At 39.1% G+C, this 23,423-nt stretch overlaps 1 protein-coding gene across 7 annotated transcripts in view; it reads left to right on the top strand.

Annotated features, from left to right (window-relative positions):
- Positions 1-13,207, top strand: part of INO80D (INO80 complex subunit D) — a 67,066-nt gene extending 53,859 nt beyond the window's left edge. For 6 of the 7 annotated variants that reach the window (XM_043910288.1, XM_043910294.1, XM_043910292.1 and 3 more), the window contains one exon: positions 1,195-13,207. In XM_043910288.1, the coding sequence (XP_043766223.1) occupies positions 1,195-2,375 (1,181 nt within the window). In that variant the 3' untranslated portion in view covers positions 2,376-13,207. The remainder of the gene's footprint in view (positions 1-1,194) is intronic. The other variant, XM_043910293.1, reaches the window with a different exon arrangement.
- Positions 13,208-23,423: the final 10,216 nt, after the last annotated feature.

Below are 23,423 nucleotides of genomic sequence, written 5' to 3' on the forward strand. Positions count from 1 at the left end.
AGGTTTGATAGCTAGGTTTATAACGTTATTCCTTTAAAATGAGTAGTGGTGTTGGTGGTGGTGGTTTAGTCGCTAAATTGAGTCCAACTCTTGCAGCCCCCTGGACTGTAGCCCACCAGGCTTCTCTGTCCATGGAATTCTCCAGGCAAGAACACTGAAGTGTATTGCCATTCCCTTCTTCAAGGGATCTTTCTGACCCAGGGATTGAACTTGGGTCTCCTGCATTGCAACTGAGCCACAAGGGAAGCCCAAAATCAGTAATTTTAGTTTGTTTATTTTCTAACCTTTTCTTTTTGACTACATTGCATGGCATGTGGGATCTTACTTCCTTGACCAGGGGTCATGGCAGTGAAAGCGCTGAGTCCTAATCACTGGACGGCCAGGGAATGCCCCTACTTTATTTTTGAATAAAGACATTTTAAACTTGAGTTTATTGAATTTTTCAGAACTTGTCTTCCTTTTGATACCCCACCCTGTATTTCAGTTGAAGTGCACTTTTTCACAACAAAGTTTGCTTAACCCCACCAACTGTTTAGTGCTTTCAAGGGAAATCTTCTACTCTGAGAATGTTTCCTTCACCATTAAAAACTGGATATTTTTACAGTGATTACTCCAATTCCTAACAAATTTTTTGATATTAGAAAGAAAATCAGTGTAGCTTCCATTTTATGAAAATTCCTTAGAAATGGGAGACATGTGAGAGGGGAGGAGCAGAGAGTAGCACAGAAACGTGGGAAAAGGTAACCAACGAAGTGAGCTGAGCCCTTGCTTTTGTGCTGAGATATATGTGTGAGTTCTGTGATCTGGGTTCATGGCTGTCCCTCCAGCTGAAACAGCCCAAGAGCAGAAGAGCTAACTGGGCTCCTCCTGCCCAGCCTTTTGTCTCAAATGTGAACCGACTGATACGTTTTCTCTTTTAACATCTTAGTATAACTTTGGGTAAAAACATGCCCGTAATCAGAGAGTCACCCCGGGTTTTGAATAGGTAATCCTTAGATCCCTGAGCACTGAACACTGCCGAGGTGGCTCTGAGAGTGATGTCCGTGATCCGAAGACGTGCTTCAGGCTCGCCTGGCCTGCTGTGCATATGTCCCTCTTGCCCTCCAACCCGGCCCTTAGTAGAATGTCGTGAGATAGTTCCAGTGTGTGGTTTTCGTGGTCAGGATGGTGGAAGCCCCGCTGACTTGTCGATAGCTCTTGTTCACCCAGGAAAGAACGGAGACCTCCTCCCCACCACCGAAGAGGCCGAGGAACTTGAACGGGCCTTGCAGGCCGTGACTTCTCTCGAGTGCCTGAGTACCATTGGGGTGCTCACCCAGTCAGATGGTGTGCCGGTCCAGGAGCTGTCAGACAGAGGAATAGGGGTGTTCTCCACGGGGACGGGCGCGTCGGGGATCCCGTCCTTGAGCCGAGAGGTCAACACGGACCTGGGGGAGCTGCTGAACGGGCGTATAGTCCACGACAACTTCTCTAGCCTAGAGCTGGATGAGAGCCTGCTCCGTTCCGCTACCTTGTCTAACCCACCTACACCCCTGGCAGGGCAGATCCAGGGGCAGTTCTCTGCCCCCGCCAGCGTCGGCCTTACTTCTGCCACTCTGATGAGCCAGAGTGCCCTTGGGGAGAGAGCCTTCCCAGGACAGTTTCATGGACTTCATGATGGCAGCCATGCCTCCCAGAGGCCACATCCTGCCCAGCTGCTGAGCAAGGCAGATGACCTAATCACCTCACGACAGCAATACAGCAGTGATCACTCACACTCCTCGCCCCCTGGAAGCCATTACGACAGCGAGCACGTGCCGTCTCCCTACAGCGACCACATCACCTCTCCCCACACGACATCTTACTCTGGCGACAACATGGCAGCTACCTTCTCAGCCGAGATGCCCGTCATGGCGCCGCACTTGCTCCCGACGCCACTCGAGGTGCCACTCGGAGGGGTGGTGAACCCCAGAACTCACTGGGGCAATCTCCCCGTCAGCCTCGGAGACCCCTCTCCGTTCAGCAACCTCCTCGTCGCCGACGGGCACCTTCTCTCCACGTCCCTCTCCACGCCGCCCACCACTTCGAACTCAGAGACCACACAGCCTGCCTTCGCCACCGTGACCCCCAGCAGCTCCAGCGTGCTGCCGGGGTTGCCGCAGACCAGCTTCAGCGGCATGGGGCCCTCCGCTGAGCTGCTGGCCTCCACCTCCCCCAAGCAGCAACTCCCTCAGTTCAGCGCAGCCTTCGGCCACCAGCTGAGTTCTCACAGTGGCATTCCCAAGGACCTGCAGCCCAGCCACAGCTCGATAGCGCCTCCCACAGGCTTCACAGTAACCGGTGCCACAGCTACAAGTACCAATAACGCGTCCTCGCCCTTCACCTCCCCTAACTGAGCGTGTCTGTGTGTTTGCAGGCAGGTGGGGAACCTGGTGTTTTCTATCTTCCTTTCCCTCTTTATCACCCGCCCCCTCTCCCCTTTTTCCTAAAGAAGATTTTAAACATAACAGACGGGGACTAGAGGAGAACTGCCCCTTTCCAGTTAAAACAAGCTCCCCTGCGGTGGACCTCGCTTCAGTGTTCACATGTGCTCCTTGGCACTGGTGCTCCTTCCCTCCTGGCGGGTCCACCCTCCCCCCAATGGTTTCCTTAGCGGCTCAGCACAGTGACTGGATAGAATCGACTTTCAGCAGCAAGTCCTAGAAGTGGAAGATACCTCAGATTACCAGTGCCCTTTACTATTTCCTAGTATTGCAGATCAATGCTTTCCATTCTGATACCAGGTCTTTACACAGGTGGTTCTAGCTAGAATGAGCCTGTTCATCGAGTTCTGTGTAAGAGACGGCAAATGGTGTGCAGAGGCAGATTCAAGCCTCTGACTTAGCACCAACTGCTCAACAAACACCACATGAGGCCAGGATTCCATTCCTAATTGTGATCATGTTTAATTAAAAAGAAAAAGAATTAGTCTTTTGACTGCCTGTGTGTGTGTGTGCACCCACGCGTGTATTTCTGTGCAGGGCAGGAAGCAGCTGTCCCATTGCTGTTGGTGGTGTTTTTTTTTTTTTTCTTATTTCCTAATAAGTAGAAGTCTCTTCTGCTTTCCCACATCTCAGAGCCCTAATAAGGTTGGTCATTCTTTCCCAGTGAGTTAGCCGACCTTGGTGAATGGAGAAGGGTGACGGTCTGGCGGCGTGAGTAGCACAGCCCTTTCCTGCTAAGTTAGCCCAGAACACAAAAAGCTGAATTCACATCAGTGCCCTGCGGATGTGGTGAAGAGCTTGGCCAGAGGGACTGCAGGGTTGCTGCGATTCTGAGGTCTGGTGGTTGGTTGTATTGCCTTTTTAGACATGCATTTGTTTCTGAATCCCTCTTCCCATGGAATATATTCTCAAGATGTAATTAAAATATTTTGATGTGAAAAGCAGGATAGTTCAAGATTGGTTTGGAGAGATGGGATCTGTGAACTCCTTGATCCATCTTTTGCTTTGGGATTTTTCATGTTTACAGTAGTGATTCTTTGGTAAAGTTTGTAAAATGTTAATGACATTTGTAGAATCAATGTACCAGTTGTGAAGTGACATGTAATATCTGAAGGATACACATTTAAAAATTTTCTTTCAAAGCAAAATATGGAAACTAGACATAAATCTTACCCTTTGGTACTTCTAAAATAATTTTAAGTATTTAGGTTTAAGTTTGGGGAATTTTTTTGAAATACCAGATCTTGAAGGTTAAAAATCGTATTGGATAGTTTAGTACGTTGGTGACTATGAAATGAATATGTGAGGTTTCTTTGTAACCTGCCTTCTCCCCAACCCCCCACCCTCCGCCCAAGGGTGGAGCTAGATTTTAAAGGCATCTGTTCTCTGCTTTTGCTGAGAAGTTTCACTGTCCCTTGAGATACCATTGGCTATTTATACCTGAATCTAGTCTAATTTACATATATATATTTTAAAATATGCGTAGAGAGAACATATCTATTAATGATGTGATATAATAATTCATTTGTCAGGGAATATTTGATCTTAATTCCTTTTCAATAGGTAAAGATTTGGATGTATTTTCCTACTTCCTCTATGTATTTCTCTTTATGCCATGCTAATTCTAACCAGTCCCTTCTTTTGAAAGCTTTTCTTTCTCTGCTTTTTAAAGGAATGATGGTGATCAGCAGGCATTATGCAGATACTACGTGCCTGAGATTATGGAGGGGAAATGTCACATGACTGTATGAAATCATGATATGCCCTATTTTGTATTTATTGAAGTTTTCTTTTTGTGGGCCAAAAATATGTTTGTAATATATTTAGTTTTTTTTTTTAATCATGATAATTGATTGGAAGATTTATTTTTTAATAGCTTTGCCTTTTTTGCAGATTGAGAAATTTCTAAATTATAAAATTATGTCACAAAGCAAAATTATATTTGGTAGCACCGTAAATTTTTATTCTGAATGGTGAGAACAGATAATTTGAATGTTTCTCACCTGTGAACCTATGTTAGTAAGCTTTTTAATTTTAATGTACTGTAATGAAATGATTACGAGTAGTTACCTCTGCTCAAAAGTGTCATTTAGTTCACTGAACTCTTCACATCCCATTATAACCATCACATGCTAATTGTCCATTCCTAGTGATTCGCTTCTGTCTCCATTGTGTGCTAATCACAGGTTGTAGCAGAGCAGCCCGTTGACTTTCTTTTTTACTGAGGTAAAAGTGGTACATACACACTGACTTTCTTATCAGCCCTTCTTTGACAGTGAAGGAAAGTCATGGGATGTCGATTTGAATTTTTCTGGCAATTTGTCCCTTGTGGTAGCTGCTTAAAATTCTTCAGTTATCAAAACTGAGTTTGCAGTAAGTTGCACATTTTATTGTTTGCAATTTTCTGTTTTCTGTGCATTTTTAAGCCCTTTCTTGCTTTCTGGTAAGGAGGCATGAAATGATCAGGAATGTTGCCAGTTACAGCTTCACACCAAAAACTTTTGAGTAAATTCGTTTTTGTGTAGATGCCCACAATAATAGCTGAAGAAAGGGCACCTGTAGAAAGTACCCGTGTAGATTTAAGAAAGTAGCAAAAAAACAAAATTTTCTTCTCACTTTGTCTACTTCAAAACAAATATTCGAGCTTGTGATTCACTTTACTCTTGCTGTTTCTTGTGAGTCCCTTTTTGGAAAGAGAAGAACATCTGTGAACCCAGAGATAACCGTTACGTTGTTGTTTTAACTAATGGAGCAATTTTAGTCTCTTAGTAGTGGGTTTGCTATTAACATGTAAAGAGAGGAATGAAATATCTTACTCCAGAAATATGAAAATTAATGTCTTTTAAAATAGCACTTATTGCTCCAATAAGGCAATACTGGAATCAGAAACAAATTTTATATAAAGTTCTATCTAATTACGTGGATACTAGCTTTCATTTTAGTGTTAAGCTCATGAGAAGTAGTGGCAAAGAAGGTTCACTGTTCTGCAGTTCTTTGGGACCATTTATAAAGGCCAGTTAGATTGTGTTAATGTGATTCAATTTATAAAGTTGCTGCAGTTAATGGATACATTCTGTGCTCTGAGAATCTGAATTCCATGCTAATGTATAATGCTCACTGGCTGTGATCTATAGCATCCGAAGGAAAGATGTGTTTTTCTCCTTTACACTCTCTACATAACTGTTAATATTATTTTAGTTAAAGTACTTAAGACATTGATTTTCCTCTGTACAAATGGCTTAGCAATTTGCACATCTGGGTAGATGATGTACTTAGTAAACAATCCACAATAGTAAATAGCAATTACATGTAACCCACCATGTGACAAGACTATGCAATGGAAAAATTTTCTAATTATCACCACATAGCTTATATGGCAAAGGATTCTTTTCTCTAGTAACCTACCATGTGAACTAGAACTGTCTCATAAATGACTTCCTGAGCAATTTCATGTTGGCAGGCAGTGTGATGTGCCTAGTGTCCCTCCATGAAAAGAGTATAATTTAATGAGAAGCAAAGAGTAGGTATGGACATAAAGTTGGAAAAAAAAATTTCTTTTCCTTAAAATCATAGTTATTGTCTTGAGTGGTTTAAGGCTAAAGAAAGCGAATACTTTATCTTTGCCAAATAATTATTTATAAGATTTATTTCTTAAAGAAGCCCAGTCTCTCAACCGCAAGTTAAGCAGCATCATTTTCTGTGACTAACACTAAAGCTTTTCCTTATCAGAGCTCTTGGTCCGTGATCGTAATCCACAGAGACAAAGACAGTGTCCATGATACACACAGCTGCCCTAGCTGTGTGATTTTCTTCTTATCTGAAAAAAAATTTTCTATTGATCCATACCATTGGGCTTTTATCATTTGGCACTAGATTTTGAGCCTGTGTAGGTCACACCCATCCTGTAAGTTCGCTGATACTTGCCTGCGGTCCTTCCTGTGTCTCTGCCTTGTGGGGTGGAGATGGTGGTGGTAGCTTGATCCACAGTGTTTATGGGAGGCAAGTTGCCTTTTTCTCCAAGTTAGTTGAAAAGATTGCTGTGGTTTGGTACTGCAAAGAGCTGAGGCTATTAATAACACTAAACTATCATTTCAAGCTAACAGGTTTGAAATTCCTTTAAAATTTGTTTAGGTATTTAGTTTCTGGTTTCTTCATCCTCTTTCTCTTTAGACTTCTTTTAACACTTTTATTAAATTCTGTTTTTAATCTGGTGTATATAGAAATAATGCAGTGGTCGTTTAAATGGTCAACAGAATTCTGCAGTTTAATGAGGCAATTTAAAGGATTCCCTGGAGGAAAGTGTAGTCAGTCCGAATGTTTCATCGCAGACAGCTACAGTGCTCCAAGGATTTTTTTCCTGCCGAGAATTATATTTCTTGGAGAAGGGTGAGTGTGGGAATATATATGTGACAGAACATAGGTTTTTTTTTTTTCCCCTCCTCTCAATACATTGAAAACAACTGAATTTTAATGGGCATTCTATAGAAAAGTAAAACAATATGGTGACTGCTTAATACCTTGAACTTTATAAAGATTTCTCATATCATACATATATTGAAGTGAAGTGAAGTCGCTCAGTCGTGTCCAACTCTTTTCGACCCCGTGGGCTGTAGCCTACCGGGCTGCTCCGTCCATGGAATTCTCCAGGCAAGAATACTGGCGTGGGTTGCCATTTCCTTAGCTCCAGGGGATCTTTGCGACCCAGGGATCAAACCCGGGTCTCCCGCATTGCAGGCAGATGCTTTACCCTCTGAGCCACCAGGGAAGCCCAATATCATATATTGGAGGGACACAAAATCCACGTTTAGTAAATTAAAGCAACATTTTTTTAATAATACTGTCTTTCAAAAGATGTGTAATAAGAGATCAGTGAAGAATGTATTTGAATATCTCAAGTTTTTTTCTGATCAGTGAGTTAGGAAAGAAAACATAAAAGAGTAATTATGTCTCTTCTAATAACCAGTGTCATTAATGCAAAAATTGTGGGTCAAACTTAGCCTTATTTCTAGATAGCAAAAATTCTCTCTTTTTACTCCTACTCTGATTTTTGTTAGCTTCCCTCTCTCTGCACCGTGATACAGAGTAAATAAAAGGAAACGTGGCATTTGAGAGAGAGTGAAAGAGCAAATGTGGGATGACTCTTCCCCCCAGGTTCCCAAAGCTTGGGACTGTTTGGCTACTTTGAATGGCAGCGTTGTGATGATCTCAAGTGCAGTCTGGGAAAACCGTCTTCTAAGAGAAACCGTCTCACTCTTAGCAAAGTAGGGGAGCACAGCTTTCCTTCCGTTTTTCCCTTCTGCCTGCTTGCTCAGCCCACCCCCAGCACTGAAGTACGTGCATACACACACATGCATGATCTGTACTGCTCCTGGCCCAAGAGAACCCTTTCACTTGGTTCTTTTTTTTTTTTTAAGCTGGGGACCACTGAAGTAGGCTCTGTATGGACCCAAAGTTCCCCATGGAAAACTTTTCAACGTGCAGTGCAGAAGGCTCCAATGCAGTTTAAACGCCACCCTTGCTTTTACTTGGAGAATAGACTGATTTGCCCTGACATGACTCCACCCTGCGTCATTGCAGTACAGTTGGCTCTAGCTGATGAGCCTGGAAGGGATGGGAACGTTTGGTACTTAGGATGTTGTCTTCACCTGCTCGGAAGGGTTGAATCAGTTCCTCTCAACAGTGATAATTGTTTTCACTGAATAGTGTTGAGTATGTCTCAGGGATTCCTTGTGGAAATTAGGGCAGTTTTTAAAATAAGAAATTAGTTTTAAAAGCAACTAAAGGTGACTCATCGTTGAGAGAGCGCAGGAAAGAGAAAACGTTTGGTTCCGTAGCCCATGGTGTCTTGCTTGGGGCGCTTCTCCTTCTTCTTCAGGCTCTCATCTCAGCCTCAGCATACAGAATCCTTTCCCACCACGCACAGCTTTAAAACTTTTATTTAAAAATTTCCTTCCCCAATGAGCTTTCAGAATACTTATTGTAGATTTTAAGAGAAAAGGTATATTAATTTATGCTATTAACATCACCTCATAAATTATAAGTTTTATACTAAAGCTGTATTGAGTGTAATGAATTATGTTGCCTATGTGTTTAATAGCTAAAAAATTATATATGAGCTTTTTTTTTTTTTTTTGGACAAAACAAACTAGTGAAGCACCTTTTTACACTGGATCTCTGCCGTGTCAAGGTGTATAGCTATCCTTTGCTACCTTGCAGATATATAAGATAGAAGGATATCCTGGGGCCTCAAAATGTAGAACACCTTTAGACCATTTATTACTGCTCATAGAACCGTTGAGAAATCACGTTTCCTTAGTAAATGATCTGTGGTTTACATTTAAGATGGCTAGAAGCTTAGTTACAGGGTAAATAGAAATACATAGATCAAGTAAAAACTCCCAACTACTGTAGCTGGAATTTGTAAATTAAGTTTTTAAGACCTCTTTTATTTCCTATGGATTTATTCTTTTAATTACAGTTTATTCTGTAAGTTGGGAAGTAAAATAGGAAAAATAGTAAATCTAGATGTTCTCAGTGTCTTATTCAGGAACTTTTTATCCCTCCTCACTAAGGAATTCCCACTGTGACTTAAAAATAGAATTAAAGTACTTGTGTGCATGTATTTGTCTGTGTTTTTACACACATGCAAAAATATACATTGGGGGCACGTGTATGAGAGAGATGAATGTGTGTTTACGTAAAAAGAGAAAGGCAATAGAATGTATGGTAGAAATATGATTTATTTAGTTGAGGGTGTTGGAGTTCCTTTCTCATTGTCTCTGTTGTATAAATACACCAAATTCTTGATTGTGTTGTTAAAAGGCTAGCTCTGATATCATGTGCATTTTATTTCAAGCTTTTGATTAGCTTATGCTGTTTTTTTAAAATAACACAAGAAACAGCAGGTTCTAAGACCAGCCTCTTGCTTTTGAGTGTAAAAATAAGAGAAAAACAGACCTGGACATGAGCTGTGTTTATCTATTGGGGTGATGGGACCAGAGATCAGTTGAACCTTTTTTATGTTAATAATAGATTTCTTCATATTCTGAGTTATAAAATATTATTGATCACCTTTTCTTGGTGAAATAAAGAAAAGTAGAGGCCTTTTATAAAGAATGCCATTTTTAAAGGGGCTCCTTTGTTTAGAGTTGGTGGGATCATTTCACCACGCACATTTCAAAGCTGGGTTGATTTCAGTTATTTCCAAATTTTTTTTTTTAATTACTCAGTTGTGTTGTTATTTATGAAGTTAGCATGCCCCCAAACCACCATATTTTGGCTATAGGAAAATTATGCTACCCTTGACTTTTTACCTGGTTTATATGCAATTTTTAAAAAATGCATTCCTGTATTTTGAGTTTTGTCATTTTTGCTATATACATTCATTACTGGAGTGTCTGGTGGTCTAAAATAGTTGAAGCTAGAGTTTTATTAAATGCTCTGATCACATTTATTTTTAATAATAAAAAATCATGTACTTTGAAACATGTTAAAACAACTTCTGATAAATAACATCTGGATTTGTTGTTATCTTTGAAGCCTCATTCATTTTAGATAGACTCAAGACCTAGGAAAGCTTTTTGTATGTTGTTTTTACAGTTGTATTTTTTGCAGCATCTCCCAGTTTCATTCACTCTTGCTTTATGGGTTTTTTAAAAATCTACGTATTTCTTGTACATATGCATGCAAATGAAAGAAGGGGGGTTGTATTGGTGCGATTTCTCCCTTCAGTTACTGGTTAATGGGATTTGCTAGAATAAATTCCCCCGATTGAAGGGTGAAACAAAGCCCTTTTGTGTATATCTGTACAGAGATGTGTATATGGGATGTGGTGGCACTTTGCTGAATGTGAACTTGCCTTGTCAATGGAAAGATTGAGAAGTATTATGTTTATTTATACATTTGTATAAATCTATATATACACGTATGTATATGTGTGTGTATAGATAAATCTATATACATATATTTCCCTAAAAAAAAAGTGTGTGTATAATAGATAAACAGCCTTTGTTAAGCAAGATTATACATCTTTGGAGAATTGCGGATTATTCTGTAAGCAAGAAGAGGGACAGTCTAGCGTAATCATCAGAGCATATGAAGATGGCAGTCCTTAGGATTATAGTCTTGTTTATGAATTCCTCTTAGAACTGTTCTTACTCGCCTCCCACTATTCTTCTTTTTCATTGACTTCTAAGTCAGTCTCTCACCACTTAAAAATCACACTTCTTTGTTTTTTTTCTCCTTTATTAGGTCCTTTTCGCCAGAATCATTTGGCCTAACCATATTTCATTAACACTTCACTTGTCTCTGAAATTTCGCGGAAGACACAAATTTTGGCAATACTTTCTATGGTAATTTTGAGAATTGGGCATCATTTGTCTCAAAAACAACCAACCAATAAACAAAAGACCAACATTCAAACAGAACTACTTTGAAAGTTTTACCTAGATAATTTGGGGATGTTTTACTTAAATTGAAAAAACATAATTGTGATTTTTATCATTGACATTAGCATTAGACTTATTTTGTCATTTATTGTCACTGATTTGTCATTTTAAAATTTTGTTTTACTTGGTGATTTGATCATACTTTTGCCATTTTCATTTTAATGGAAAGCCTCTTGAATTCTATGACTCATTTTCTTCATGATGAAACTGCTTTAATGAATTCTTGTGTAATGAATTCTGCTATATTTCCTTTTGACTTTTCTCACATTTGTGACATTCTGTTTTAACTTTGCTGCAGCTCTCTAGAAAACTTGCATCCCTATATATTGTGCCTTTAAAGCTTTTATGCACACACAGACAGAAGTGTATATATACATGTTGGAGCATGTGTACATATACTTTCCTATATACTCACACATTATGTCTCTAGTATATATTGTGTGAGTGGATATATAGATATTCAAAGGCAATGAAATGTTGCTCTCTAGGTATATATGTATATAAATAGTGTTGATATATTGTATATACACATGTATATGTATGAGTTTTAAATGGCAATCTTTTACATTTAGCAAAATGCTACCCCTACTGGAATATTGTCACTGCGATGGCAGTTGTATGTAATGATTTAAAATACATAATCAAAAGTTATTTAAAGAACATTTAGAAGTCTCATCTAAAGAGGTCCACACATTATTTATTTCTCCTCCTTTTCCTTTTATTGTTATTATTTTTTTTTAACTGAAAGGGAGACTGTCATTTTTAAAATGCCACCTATCCCAGGAGAGGAAGAGAACTGGAGACTCACTTGAGGACCCTCCTGTGTCTTCCTCTCTCTGAAATGGAGATATACCACAAACCAGCCTGTTTATTTCAGTTGTAAAGCAACCCTAACATTTCCATTACCGCATGTCATCCACCATCTCCCAGATCAACTTAATTCACCAATTTGCCTCTTCCTTTCATTAATAATTAATGATCATTGAGATCATTTTGCCTGGGGGAAGTTAACTACTCTCTAGCTGCAGGGAAATTTATCACCTACTTGTTATTCTGCCTTGTTCAAAATTCAACTTTGAAAAAAGACAGCTCTCTCATGAAGCTATCTTAAGCAGGTTTTACATTTATTTAGTCAAAGGTCTTCCCAGACATTTTTTTTTTTTTAAGAACTCCAAGTCTGCATGTACCCAACCTAGATTTAATTCTTACTCCCCACAGCTTCAGGTATTTTTTCCTTAGTATATCAATTTGACATGCTGAATGGAAGAATACTAAGAAAAAACTGCTCAGTATTTTATTTTGTGATGAGTTGACAGCAGATTTCATTTCAAGACCTTCTAGAGAGAAGAGTGTAGATGGACAATCCTAAATTGTAAGATGTTAACGAAAAACACATGGAGTAAGAATACCCCTGAAGACACAAATAGAGAAGTGGGGGATTTCACAGAGTAGCTTAGCTGAAACTTGATATCAGAAGCAGCCTTTAACAGAAGCCTCTTGGCAGTTGTATGGTACTAACCAGAGTACTGAAGTGCACGCTGAAACCAAGTTGCAGTGGGAAATCAAAGGTGAGGGAACATACTCAAAACCGGTAAAACACCAGGTTGCACAGTTTTGAAATCTCTTCTAACAGTAGCTGCACGGTAGCAAGGACGAGCCGTTCTCAAAGCCCTTCCTCTTCAGCGTTCTCCTCCACCTTGGCACACAAGTATGTTCAGCCGGCCATACATGAGAATATATATACAAAAAAATTTAAAGCTGCTTAAAGGGAACTTACAAACTGAGACTCTTCCCTGTGTTAATAGTGGCTGGAAGCTTAGTTATATGCACAAAAGCTAGAAGCCACTTGTTTCTACACAGATTGTAGGAGCAAGATGAGACTGGCAGGTTTGGGGACGGGGCCCCCAGTTCTGAGGAAAGGCGTATCCATGGTATTGGGTGTGCTGTTGCTGGTGGGGAGACCACATTTGGGGAAATGATGGGCTTTGGTTTGTAATTTCCCTTTAAACAAGAAGAGATGGCTCACATTTTCCATGTATATCTCAATGAATGTACTGTATTACCATTTTAAAAATTTGATGAAATAATAATGGATTGGTCTCCTTTTGTTTTCTGGTCCTTGTTTAATTTGTTTAAGGGTTTTTGTATACAAAAGTTTACATTTTTATGTATATTTTTCTTGTGTAAAAACTGATGTAATATGTGTATAAAACACTGTATGTATTATCTGTATATAGTGTGACAAAATGATTTTTCTTTCTTTCTTTTGGATGTATTAATAAATCTTGCTGTGAAGTAGCCTTGCTTTTGGTTTAATTTCTTTTGCCTGGATGTTGATGGAAGCTGTTAATCCAGAATAAGGATTTTTTCCCCTTTGTTAGCTAGAGTATATATACATGTTTTTTATATCTTATATTTTGTCACGAACTCCAGGGGGCTTTATTCATGGTTCTTTATAGTTAAACTAACAGTGATTAATATGTGTCATATCTGTGGATCAATTAAGTGCTACTCAAAGTGACTTTAAAGTGGTATCCAACCTTGAAATCCAAGCAAAAGTTGCATTGGAAATTGTTATGTACTATAATGGAGGTCTTGCAAGTCAGTTTCTATTTAATTTATCAGGAACACCTTTTTCTCTTCATTTTCATAGTTTCCCAAGTATAAGAACAACTTCATGTTGTATAACCAAAGTAATACAAACAAAAAATTTTAACACTCTTCCTTTAAGGCATTGCCAAGTGCCTGCCTTATATGTCCTTGGAATTGAATTACTTTTTTTTTTTTTTTAAGATGTAGATTGGAACTCTTCATTTTCTATTCTGAGGAACTGTGTGTTACTGATAGAGGCTAGGACAAAATTCACAAAGAAAAATTAGTAATGTTCTAATCACACTTTCCTCTTGTAGAGATTTGTGATTTTTTATTTTTGTGGGACATTTGACTATTTAAAAGATTATTTTTTATTGTTTATTTTTGGTTGTGCTGTGTCTTTGTTGCTGCATGGGCTTTTCTCTAGATGCGGCGAGTGAGGACTACTCTCTCGTTGCAGTGTGCGAGCTTCTCATTGTGGTGGCTTCTCGGGCAGCTCCTGGGCTCTCAGCACAGGCTCAATAGTGGTGGCTCATGGGCTTAGTTGGGCCGTGGCATGTGGGATATTTCCAGATCAGGGATCGAACCTGTCTCTCCTGCATTGGCAGGCAGATTCTTTACCACTGAGCCTCCAGGGAAGCCCCTTGGACTTCTTGATCTCTAATCCAGGCATGTACATTCCAGAATTGTACTTTGCTTCTCTAAAGAAATTAACATTCTGCAATTAGAAGCAGATGCCCACAGCACTAATGAAATGGCCAGCACTGACAGACCTTCATTCATCCATTTCTCTGCCTTTGAAACTGACAAGTTATGAAGACTAATGCTTGGCATTGATCTATCCATATTTTTGGTTATATGGTAGTTGATTTTAAACTCTTATTCTTTTCTCCTTAAGGATGCTTTTCTAACTATCTGCTTAAGTGCAAAAACTTGCAGTTGTGCTGAGTTTTTGATTGATTTTTAAAAGGTACTCTTAAGGAGACAAGCTTATAAGTGAAATGTTTGAGTTAAGCAACATCTTTAAAGGGTTGGTGCTGAGGACCTGTGGATTGCTGAGTACAAGCAAAAATTCAAGTTTAGAAGAGAATATACTAAATTCCTTTATTAGCATATCTCCAGCTCCTTACCCTATCATCTGCCTCATTAATAGTAATTCTTAAAAAAAAAAAAAAAAAAACCTGTATTGTTAAAAAAAACCCTTATTTCCATTAATTTATAACTTTTAGAAATATGTGGATCTGAACATTAAGGAGGTATTAGTTTGTTTCTTTCACATAACTGGTGTCCTGGAAAATTCTCCTCTAACATGTTGTGACTATAGTCAGTTATTTTTCCTACTCTAAATCTCTGTAATAGAGAGATGCCTACTGCTTAGCATTCTGAAATTTCATTCAAGCTGCTGGTGGTAGGCTATTGCTATTTCTGTTCTTCTGTCTTCCCACTGATCTGTCTTTTTGGCCTCCCATTCATTTTTTTCTTTTTTTATTCACTTGTTTATATGTTTGAACACTTCCTGTTAAGGACAGTGGGACATGTAAGAATAAGTCACAACTAGTTTCTACACCCTCAAGACTACCGCATAGAAGAGAGAAGATGCATAACTATACAAACAAGGTAGAAATTGTCGAGTGCTTAGAAGAGTAGCAAAATGCTATGTAAGTTCTTGTCAAAAAAGAGATCATTTCCAACCAAAGGGGAGAGAAAATTTTGTAGAGAACAGTTCATCTGAACAGAACATTCAAGGATGAGCAGTATTTGGACCTCTGAAAACTGAGGAAGTATTCCAGATAGAGGAAGCTGCATACTTAGTCAGCTGCCTCATGGTTTGTGTGAGAATAGGGAGAGGTTTGACTTGACATGTACGTATAAGATGTATGAGGGAGGGTGGTGAGGAATAGAGTGGAGAAGTTAACAGGGATGAGAGCATAATGAGCATGGAAGGCTAGACCAGGCAGTGGGACAAGGGAGGGATGGGGACTAATCTGACATCCTCATTTAAGAGGTTCATGATAGGTGAGTTGGGATGTTGCTAGTGCAATGGTTAGGCTTGCTAATGAAGTCAAGACTGTGACAGTGAAAAGTGGAAAGGAAGGAGGAATTCAAAGAAGCCTGGGGACACTCAGATGTCAGGAGCAAGGGAGGAGGAAGAGAAACTAAAACAAGACTTCATCTCTAGATTTCTAGGAGAATAGTGGTACTGATGGTAAGAGTGGACAGCACCACTCTCAACACATAATGGTTTTCAATTATTTTTTCCAATGGTTTTAAATACATAAAGGTTGAGTCAGCAACAGGGGCATCCTCTCTGTTGGCATGACCCACTGGTTACAGTTAGGGCTCAAGAGAAAATCAAACATAAGTTAGAGATCAGAAGTTAAGGACATGGAGTTGCCTATTGAAGCCAACTGTAAATGATGAGAAAGAAAAAGACAAATTTTGGAGACCACTTCTACATAATCTATTATATTTTACTTACAGGCCTAAAAGAGCTTAAATAATTTTTCCAGAGTCTCTTACAGAGGCTAGCAGACTGACTTGCCTAGGGGTAATAGTAATGAGGAAAGGCCCTCCCCACCCCTGGCCTCATGAGGACCTATAGACATTCACCCCTCACGCTCCTTGCCAATGACTTGCTCAACCCACCTGGACAGGACACTCAGTGTCCGTACTATTAGCGCCTGAAGCCCCAGCCCCTAGCACAGTGTGGTTGCCGATAATCACAGGAAAGTATTACTGAGTGAATTCAGTACTCTGAAGAAGTTCATGACTGGAAAGAATGCAGATTTGAAGAGACTTCGAGGACCTGGTGAGAAGCAAGGTGGCAACTGGTGAAGGCTATGGACTTTGGAGTAAGACTTCCTTTATTCTAATCTTGGCTCTGCTATCTACAAACTTTGTGATCTCCAGTGAGTCATTTAACCTCTCCCGGCTTCGCTTTCCTCAACCGTTAAATGCAGTGGGAGGATTACATGACACCGCCTATGGAAAGTGGGTGCAGTAGCTGGCTCCTTAATGCACACACTAAACACTTGAATATTTTAGTTATGCTCACTTTATGACTAGAGGAAGATACAAACAACATAGGTGTCTGGGGGAAAGTGGAAAGAAAATAGGAAAACGAACAAAAGTTACCTGTGGTGAAGGAGGATGCGCATAGGCGAGAAGCTTGGGCAAGAAATTTCTAAAGATAAAGGCATTGCTGATTTTTGTAACACAAGAGGATATGGGTCACCAACAGGTAGAGTTACTTTTACTCAAGTTCCAAAATATTCTAGGATGTATTCAGTTACTGAAGCCCTGTTAACTATCATTTGTCTTTTGCTTTTTAATGTTTATAGATTTGACATTAAATTTTTTTTTGTTTTTTTTGGACTGTACCGGGTCTTCATTGCTTTGCTCGGGCTTTCTCTAGTTGCAGCCAGCGGGGGCTGCTCTCTAGTTGTGGTTCTCAGGCTTCTCATTGCAGTAGCTTCTCTCGGTGAGCACAGGATTTAGGTACATGGGCTCAGGAGTTGTGGCACGCAGGTTTAGTTGCCCTGAGGCATGTGGGATCTTCCTGGACCAGGGATCAAACCCATGTCCCCTGCATTGACAGGCAAATTCTTTACCACTGGACCATCAGGGAAATCCTATATTTACTCTTACATAGTACAAAGCATTATGTAGTGGAACAAAATGTATCATTGTATCCTGACTTGTAGAATATAGTTTGGGTTACAAAGCATTTAAGAGGGCTTCCCTGGTGCTTTAGTGGTAAAGAATTTGCCTGCTAGTGCAGGAGACACAGATACGATACATGATCCAGGAAGATCCCACAGGTCTCAGAGCAACTAAGCCTGTGTGCCATAGCTATTGAGCCTGTGCTCGGGAGCCTGGTAGCCACAACTACTAAGCCTGTGTGCTACAACTACTGAAGTCCACGTGCCCTAAAGCCTGTGCTCCTCAACACGAGAAGCCCCTGCAGTGAGAGGCCTGCCCACTGAAGCTGGAGAATAGCCCCCACTCACGGCACCTAGAGAAAAGCCAGTGTAGCAAAGAAGACCCAGCACAGCCAAAAATAATATACAAAATTATTTTTTTAAAAAAGCATTTAAGAAAATAGAATATAAGGAATTAGTAGAGAGTCCTTTATCAAAAGATGTGCATGTCACCTGCTAAACTAAAGAGTAGAAATCAAATTTATGGAGCCAAACCATGTATCACCCCTGCAATGCAGAGAGGTCAATATGGTCAATATGGTGGTACTCAGCCTCTGCGTCACAGATGTTTTTTTAAGACTAACATCTTTCCCTTACTTTCTTTTCCCTTCAATAGCTGTCATTTCTATTTACCGCTAAACATTATATTTGCTTTTTCCACCATTACTCTTTAACCATTGCACTGTAGCTTTCACCTTATTTTCCTGAAGCTATTCTTTCCAAAGTTATTGATGAACGTTGATGCCATTCTCTGTGACCTCTCTGACCCAGTCAGCATGGACATTGTTACATTGTCCCGTGTCGCCACTTAATTCTCAGATTATGTCATTTCTGGGTTCTCTGTTAGTTCCAACTCCTCTTTCTTTTCCCTAAATTTGAACATGTCTCAAACTCATTCTTCAAACTTTTGTTATTCTTCTCTACACACAAGCTTCCAGTGTAGGATACTTCTACTGCCTTAAATGTTGACCTGGCTTAAATGTTGACCTCTCTGGAGATTAACTCCAAATTTATGTCTACAGCTCTGATTGTGGTTAAAATTTAGCCTTCTGTCTCCTACTGTTTCCTGAGGACCTTCACCTCTCTATTCAGTCATCACTATAAATTTGGTTTGTCTAACCCAAATTTACCATCTTTCCCTTTTAAACCAGTGCTTGCTCTGAATTTTGTCCCTTGCTTTCTTATTCTCTCATTCATTCAGCAAGTATAAAGACTCCTAGTCACCCATACTAGAAGCTCCAGTCATCTTGATTTCTCCAGCTTCCCAGCTTTTCATCACTGGGTGACTAGACCAGTAACTAAAACATTTGTTTTCTTTTTCTTTTTTCCATTTATTTTTATTAGTTGGAGGCTGATTACTTTACAATATTGTAGTGGTTTTTGCCATACATTGACATGAATCAGCCATGGATTTACATGTGTTCCCCATCCTGATCCCCCCTCCCCATCCCGTCCCTCTGGGTCTTCCCAGTGCACCAGCCCTGAGCACTTGTCTCATGCATCCAACCTGGGCTGGTGATCTGTTTCACCCTTGATAGTATACTTGTTTCAATGCTGTTCCCTCTGAACATCCCACCCTCGCCTTCTCCCACAGAGTCTAAAATCTGTTCTGTACATCTGTGTCTCCTTTTCTGTTTTGCACATAGGGTTATTGTTACCATCTTTTTAAATTCCATATATATGCATTAGTATACTGTATTGGTCTTTATCTTTCTGGCTTACTTCACTCTGTATAATGGGCTCCAGTTTCATCCATCTCATTAGAACTGATTCAAATGAATTCTTTTTAATGGCTGAGTAATATTCCACAGTGTATATGTACCACAGCTTCCTTATCCATTCGTCTGCTGATGGGCATCTAGGTTGCTTCCATGTCCTGGCTATTATAAACAGTGCTTCGATGAACATTGGGGTGCACGTGTCTCTTTCAGATCTGGTTTCCTCGGTGTGTATGCCCAGGAGTGGGATTGCTGGGTCGTATGGCAGTTCTATTTCCAGTTTTTTAAGGAATCTCCACACTGTTCTCCATAGTGGCTCTACTAGTTTGCATTCCCACCAACAGTGTAAGAGGGTTCCCTTTTCTCCATGCTCTCTCCAGCATTTATTGCCTGTAGACTTTTGGATAGCAGCCATTCTGACTGGCGTGTAATGGTACCTCATTGTGGTTTTGATTTGCATTTCTCTGATAATGAGTGATGTTGAGCATCTTTTCATGTGTTTGTTAGCCATCTGTATGTCTTCTTTGGAGAAATGTCTGTTTAGATCTTTGGCCCATTTTTTGATTGGGTCATTTATTTTTCTGGAATTGAGCTGCAGGTGTTGCTTGTATATTTTTGAGATTAATCCTTTGTCTGTTTCTTCATTTGCTATTATTTTCTCCCATTCTGAAGGCTGTCTTTTCACCTTGCTTATAGTTTCCTTTGTAGTGCAAAAGCTTTTAAGTTTCATTAGGTCCCATTTGTTTATTTTTGCTTTTATTTCCAATATTCTGGGAGGTGGGTCATAGAGGATCTTGCTGTGATTTATGTCAGAGAGTGTTTTGCCTATGTTCTCCTCTAGGAGTTTTGTAGTTTCTGGTCTTACATTTAGATCTTTAATGCATTTTGAGTTTATTTTTGTGTATGGTGTTAGAAAGTGTTCTAGTTTCATTCTTTTACAAGTGGTTGACCAGTTTTCCCAGCACCACTTGTTAAAGAGGTTGTCTTTTTTCCATTGTATATTCTTGTCTCCTTTGTCGAAGATAAGGTGTCCATAGGTGCATGGATTTCTCTCTGGGCTTTCTTTCTTTCTTTTTTTTTTTTTTTTATTAGTTAGAGGCTAATTACTTCACAACATTTCAGTGGGTTTTGTCATACATTGATATGAATCAGCCATAGTGGGCTTTCTATTTTGTTCCATTGATCTATATTTCTGTCTTTGTGCCAGTACCATACTGTCTTGATGACTGTGGCTTTGTAGTAGAGCCTGAAGTCAGGCAGGTTGATTCCTCCAGTTCCATTCTTCTTTCTCAAGATTGCTTTGGCTATTTGAGGTTTTTTGTATTTCCATACAAATTGTGAAATTATTTGTTCTAGTTCTATGAAGAATACCGTTGGCAGCTTGATAGGGATTGCACTGAGTCTATAGATTGCTTTGGGTAGTATAGCCATTTTCACAATATTGATTCTTCCAATCCATGAACATGGTATATTTCTCCATCTATTTGTGTCCTCTTTGATTTCTTTCATCAGTGTTTTATAGTTTTCTATGTATAGGTCGTTTGTTTCTTTAGGTAGATATTCTCCTAAGTATTTTATTCTTTTTGTTGCAATGGTGAATAGTATTGTTTCCTTAATTTCTCTTTCTGTCTTCCATTGTTAGTGTATAGGAATGCAAGGGATTTCTGTGTGTTAATTTTATATCCTGCAACTTTACTATATTCAATTATTAGCTCTAGTAATTTTCTGGTAGAGTCTTTAGGGTTTTCTATGTAAAGGATCATGTCATCTGCAAATAGTGAGAGTTTCACTTCTTCTTTTCCTACCTGGATTCCTTTTATTTCTTTTTCTGCTCTGATTGCTGTGGCCAAAACTTCCATAACTATGTTGAATAGTAGTGGTGAGAGTGGGCACCCTTGTCTTGTCCCTGATTTTAGGGGAAATGCTTTCAATTTTTCACCATTGAGGATAATGTTTGCTGTGGGTTTGTCATATATAGCTTTTATTATGTTGAGGTATGGTCCTTCTATTCCTGCTTTTTGGAGAGTTTTTATCATAAATGGATGTTGAATTTTGTCAAAGGCTTTTTCTGCATCTATTAAGATAATCATATGGTTTTTATCTTTCAATTTGTTAATGTGGTGTATTACATTGATTGATTTGCAGATATTAAAGAATCCTTGCATTCCTGGGATAAAGCCCACTTTGCCATGATGTATGATCTTTTTAATATGTTGTTCGATTCTGTTTGCTAGAATTTCGTTAAGGATTTTTGCATCTATGTTCATCAGTCTGGTTTTGGAATGAGGGTGATGGTGGTCTCATAGAATTAGTTTGGAAGTTTATCTTCTTCTGCAATTTTCTGAAAGAGTTTGAGTAAGATAGGTGTTAGCTCTTCTCTAAATTTTTGGTAGAATTCAGCTGTAAAGCCATCTGGTCCTGGGCTTTTGTTTACTGGAAGATTTCTGATTACAGTTTCGATTTCCGTGCTTGTGATGGATCTGTTAAGATCTTCTATTTCTTCCTGGTTCAGTTTTGGAAAGTTATGCTTTCCTAGGAATTTGTCCATTTCTTCCAAGCTGTCCGTTTTATTGGCATAGAGCTGCTGGTAGTAGTCTCTTATGATCCTTTGTATTTCAGTGTTGTCTGTCGTGATCTCTCCATTTTCATTTCTAATTTTGTTAATTTGGTTCTTCTCCCTTTGTTTCTTAATGAGTCTTGCTAACAATTTTGTTTATTTTTTCAAAAAACCAGCTTTTAGCTTTGTTGATTTTTGCTATGGTCTCTTTAGTTTCTTTTGCATTTATTTCTGCCCTAATTTTTAAGATTTATTTCCTTCTTCTAACCCTGGGATTCTTCATTTCTTCCTTCTCTAGTTTCTTTAGGTGTAGAGTTAGGTTATTTATTTGACTTTTTTCTTGTTTCTTGAGGTAAGCCTGTAATGCTATGAACCTTCCCCTTAGCACTGCTTTTACAGTGTCCCATAGGTTTTGGGTTGTTGTGTTTTCATTTTCATTTGTTTCTATGCATATTTTGATTTCTTTTTTTATTTCTTCTATGATTTGTTGGTTATTCAGAAGTGTGTTATTTAACCTCCATGTGTTTGAATTTTTAATAGTTTTTTTCCTGCAATTGAGATCTAGTCTTACTGCATTGTGGTCAGAAAAGATGACTGGAATGATTTCAATTTTTTTGAATTTACTAAGGCTAGGTTTATGGCCCAGGATGTGATCTATTCTGGAGAAGGTTCTGTGTGCACTTGAGAAAAAGGTGAAATTGATTGTTTTGGGGTGAAATGTTCTATAGATATCAATTAAGTCTAGCTGGTCCATTGTGTCATTTAACATTTGTGTTTCCTTGTTAATTTTCTGTTTAATTGATCTATCCATAGGTGTGAGTGGGGTATTAAAGTCTCCCACTATTATTGTGTTATTGTTAATTTCCCCTTTCATACTCATTAGCATTTGCCTTACATATTGAGATGCTCCTATGTTGGATGCATATATATTTATAATTGTTATATCTTCTTCTTGGATTGATCCTTTAATTATTATGTAGTGTCCTTCTTTGCCTCTTTTCACAGCCTTTATTTTAAAGTCTATTTTAACTGATATGAGTATTGCAACTCCTGCTTTCTTTTGGTCTCTGTTTGCATGAAATATTTTTTTCCAGCCCTTCACTTTCAGTCTGTATGTGTCCCTTGTTTTGAGGTGGGTCTCTTGTAGACAGCATATATAGGGGTCTTGTTTTTGTATCCATTCAGCCGGTCTTTGTCTTTTGGTTGGGGCATTCAACCCATTTACATTTAAGGTAATTATTGATAGGTATGGTCCCGTTGCTATTTACTTTGTTGTTTTGGGTTCACGTTTATACAACCTTTCTGTGTTTCCTGTCTAGAGAAGATCCTTTAGCATTTGTTGAAGAACTGGTTTGGTGGTACTGAATTCTCTCAGCTTTTGCTTGTCTGTAAAGCTTTTGAATTCTCCTTCATATCTGAATGAGATCCTTGCTGGGTACAGTAATCTGGGTTGTAGGTTATTCTCTTTCATTACTTGAAGTATGTCCTGCCATTCCCTTCTGGCCTGAAGAGTTTCTATTGAAAGATCAGCTGTTATCCTTATGGGAATCCCTTTGTGTGTTATTTGTTGTTTCTCTCTTGCTGCTTTTAATATTTGTTCTTTGTGTTTGATCTTTGTTAATGTGATTAATATGTGTCTTGGGGTGTTTTGCCTTGGGTTTATCCTGTTTGGGACTCTCTGGGTTTCTTGGACTTGTGTAACTATTTCCTTCCCCATTTTAGGGAAGTTTTCAGCTATTATCTCCTCGAGTATCTTCTCATGGCCTTTCTTTTTGTCTTCTTCTTCTGGGACTCCTATGATTCGAATGTTGGGGTGTTTCACATTGTCCCAGAGGTCCCTGAGGCTGTCCTCATTTCTTTTGATTCTTTTTTCTTTTTTCCTCTCTGCTTCATTTATTTCCACCATTTTATCTTCTACCTCACTTATCCTATCTTCTGCCTCCATT

The sequence above is a fragment of the Cervus elaphus genome, chromosome 8, assembly GCF_910594005.1.
Source record: "Cervus elaphus chromosome 8, mCerEla1.1, whole genome shotgun sequence".
NCBI lineage: Eukaryota > Metazoa > Chordata > Mammalia > Artiodactyla > Cervidae > Cervus > Cervus elaphus.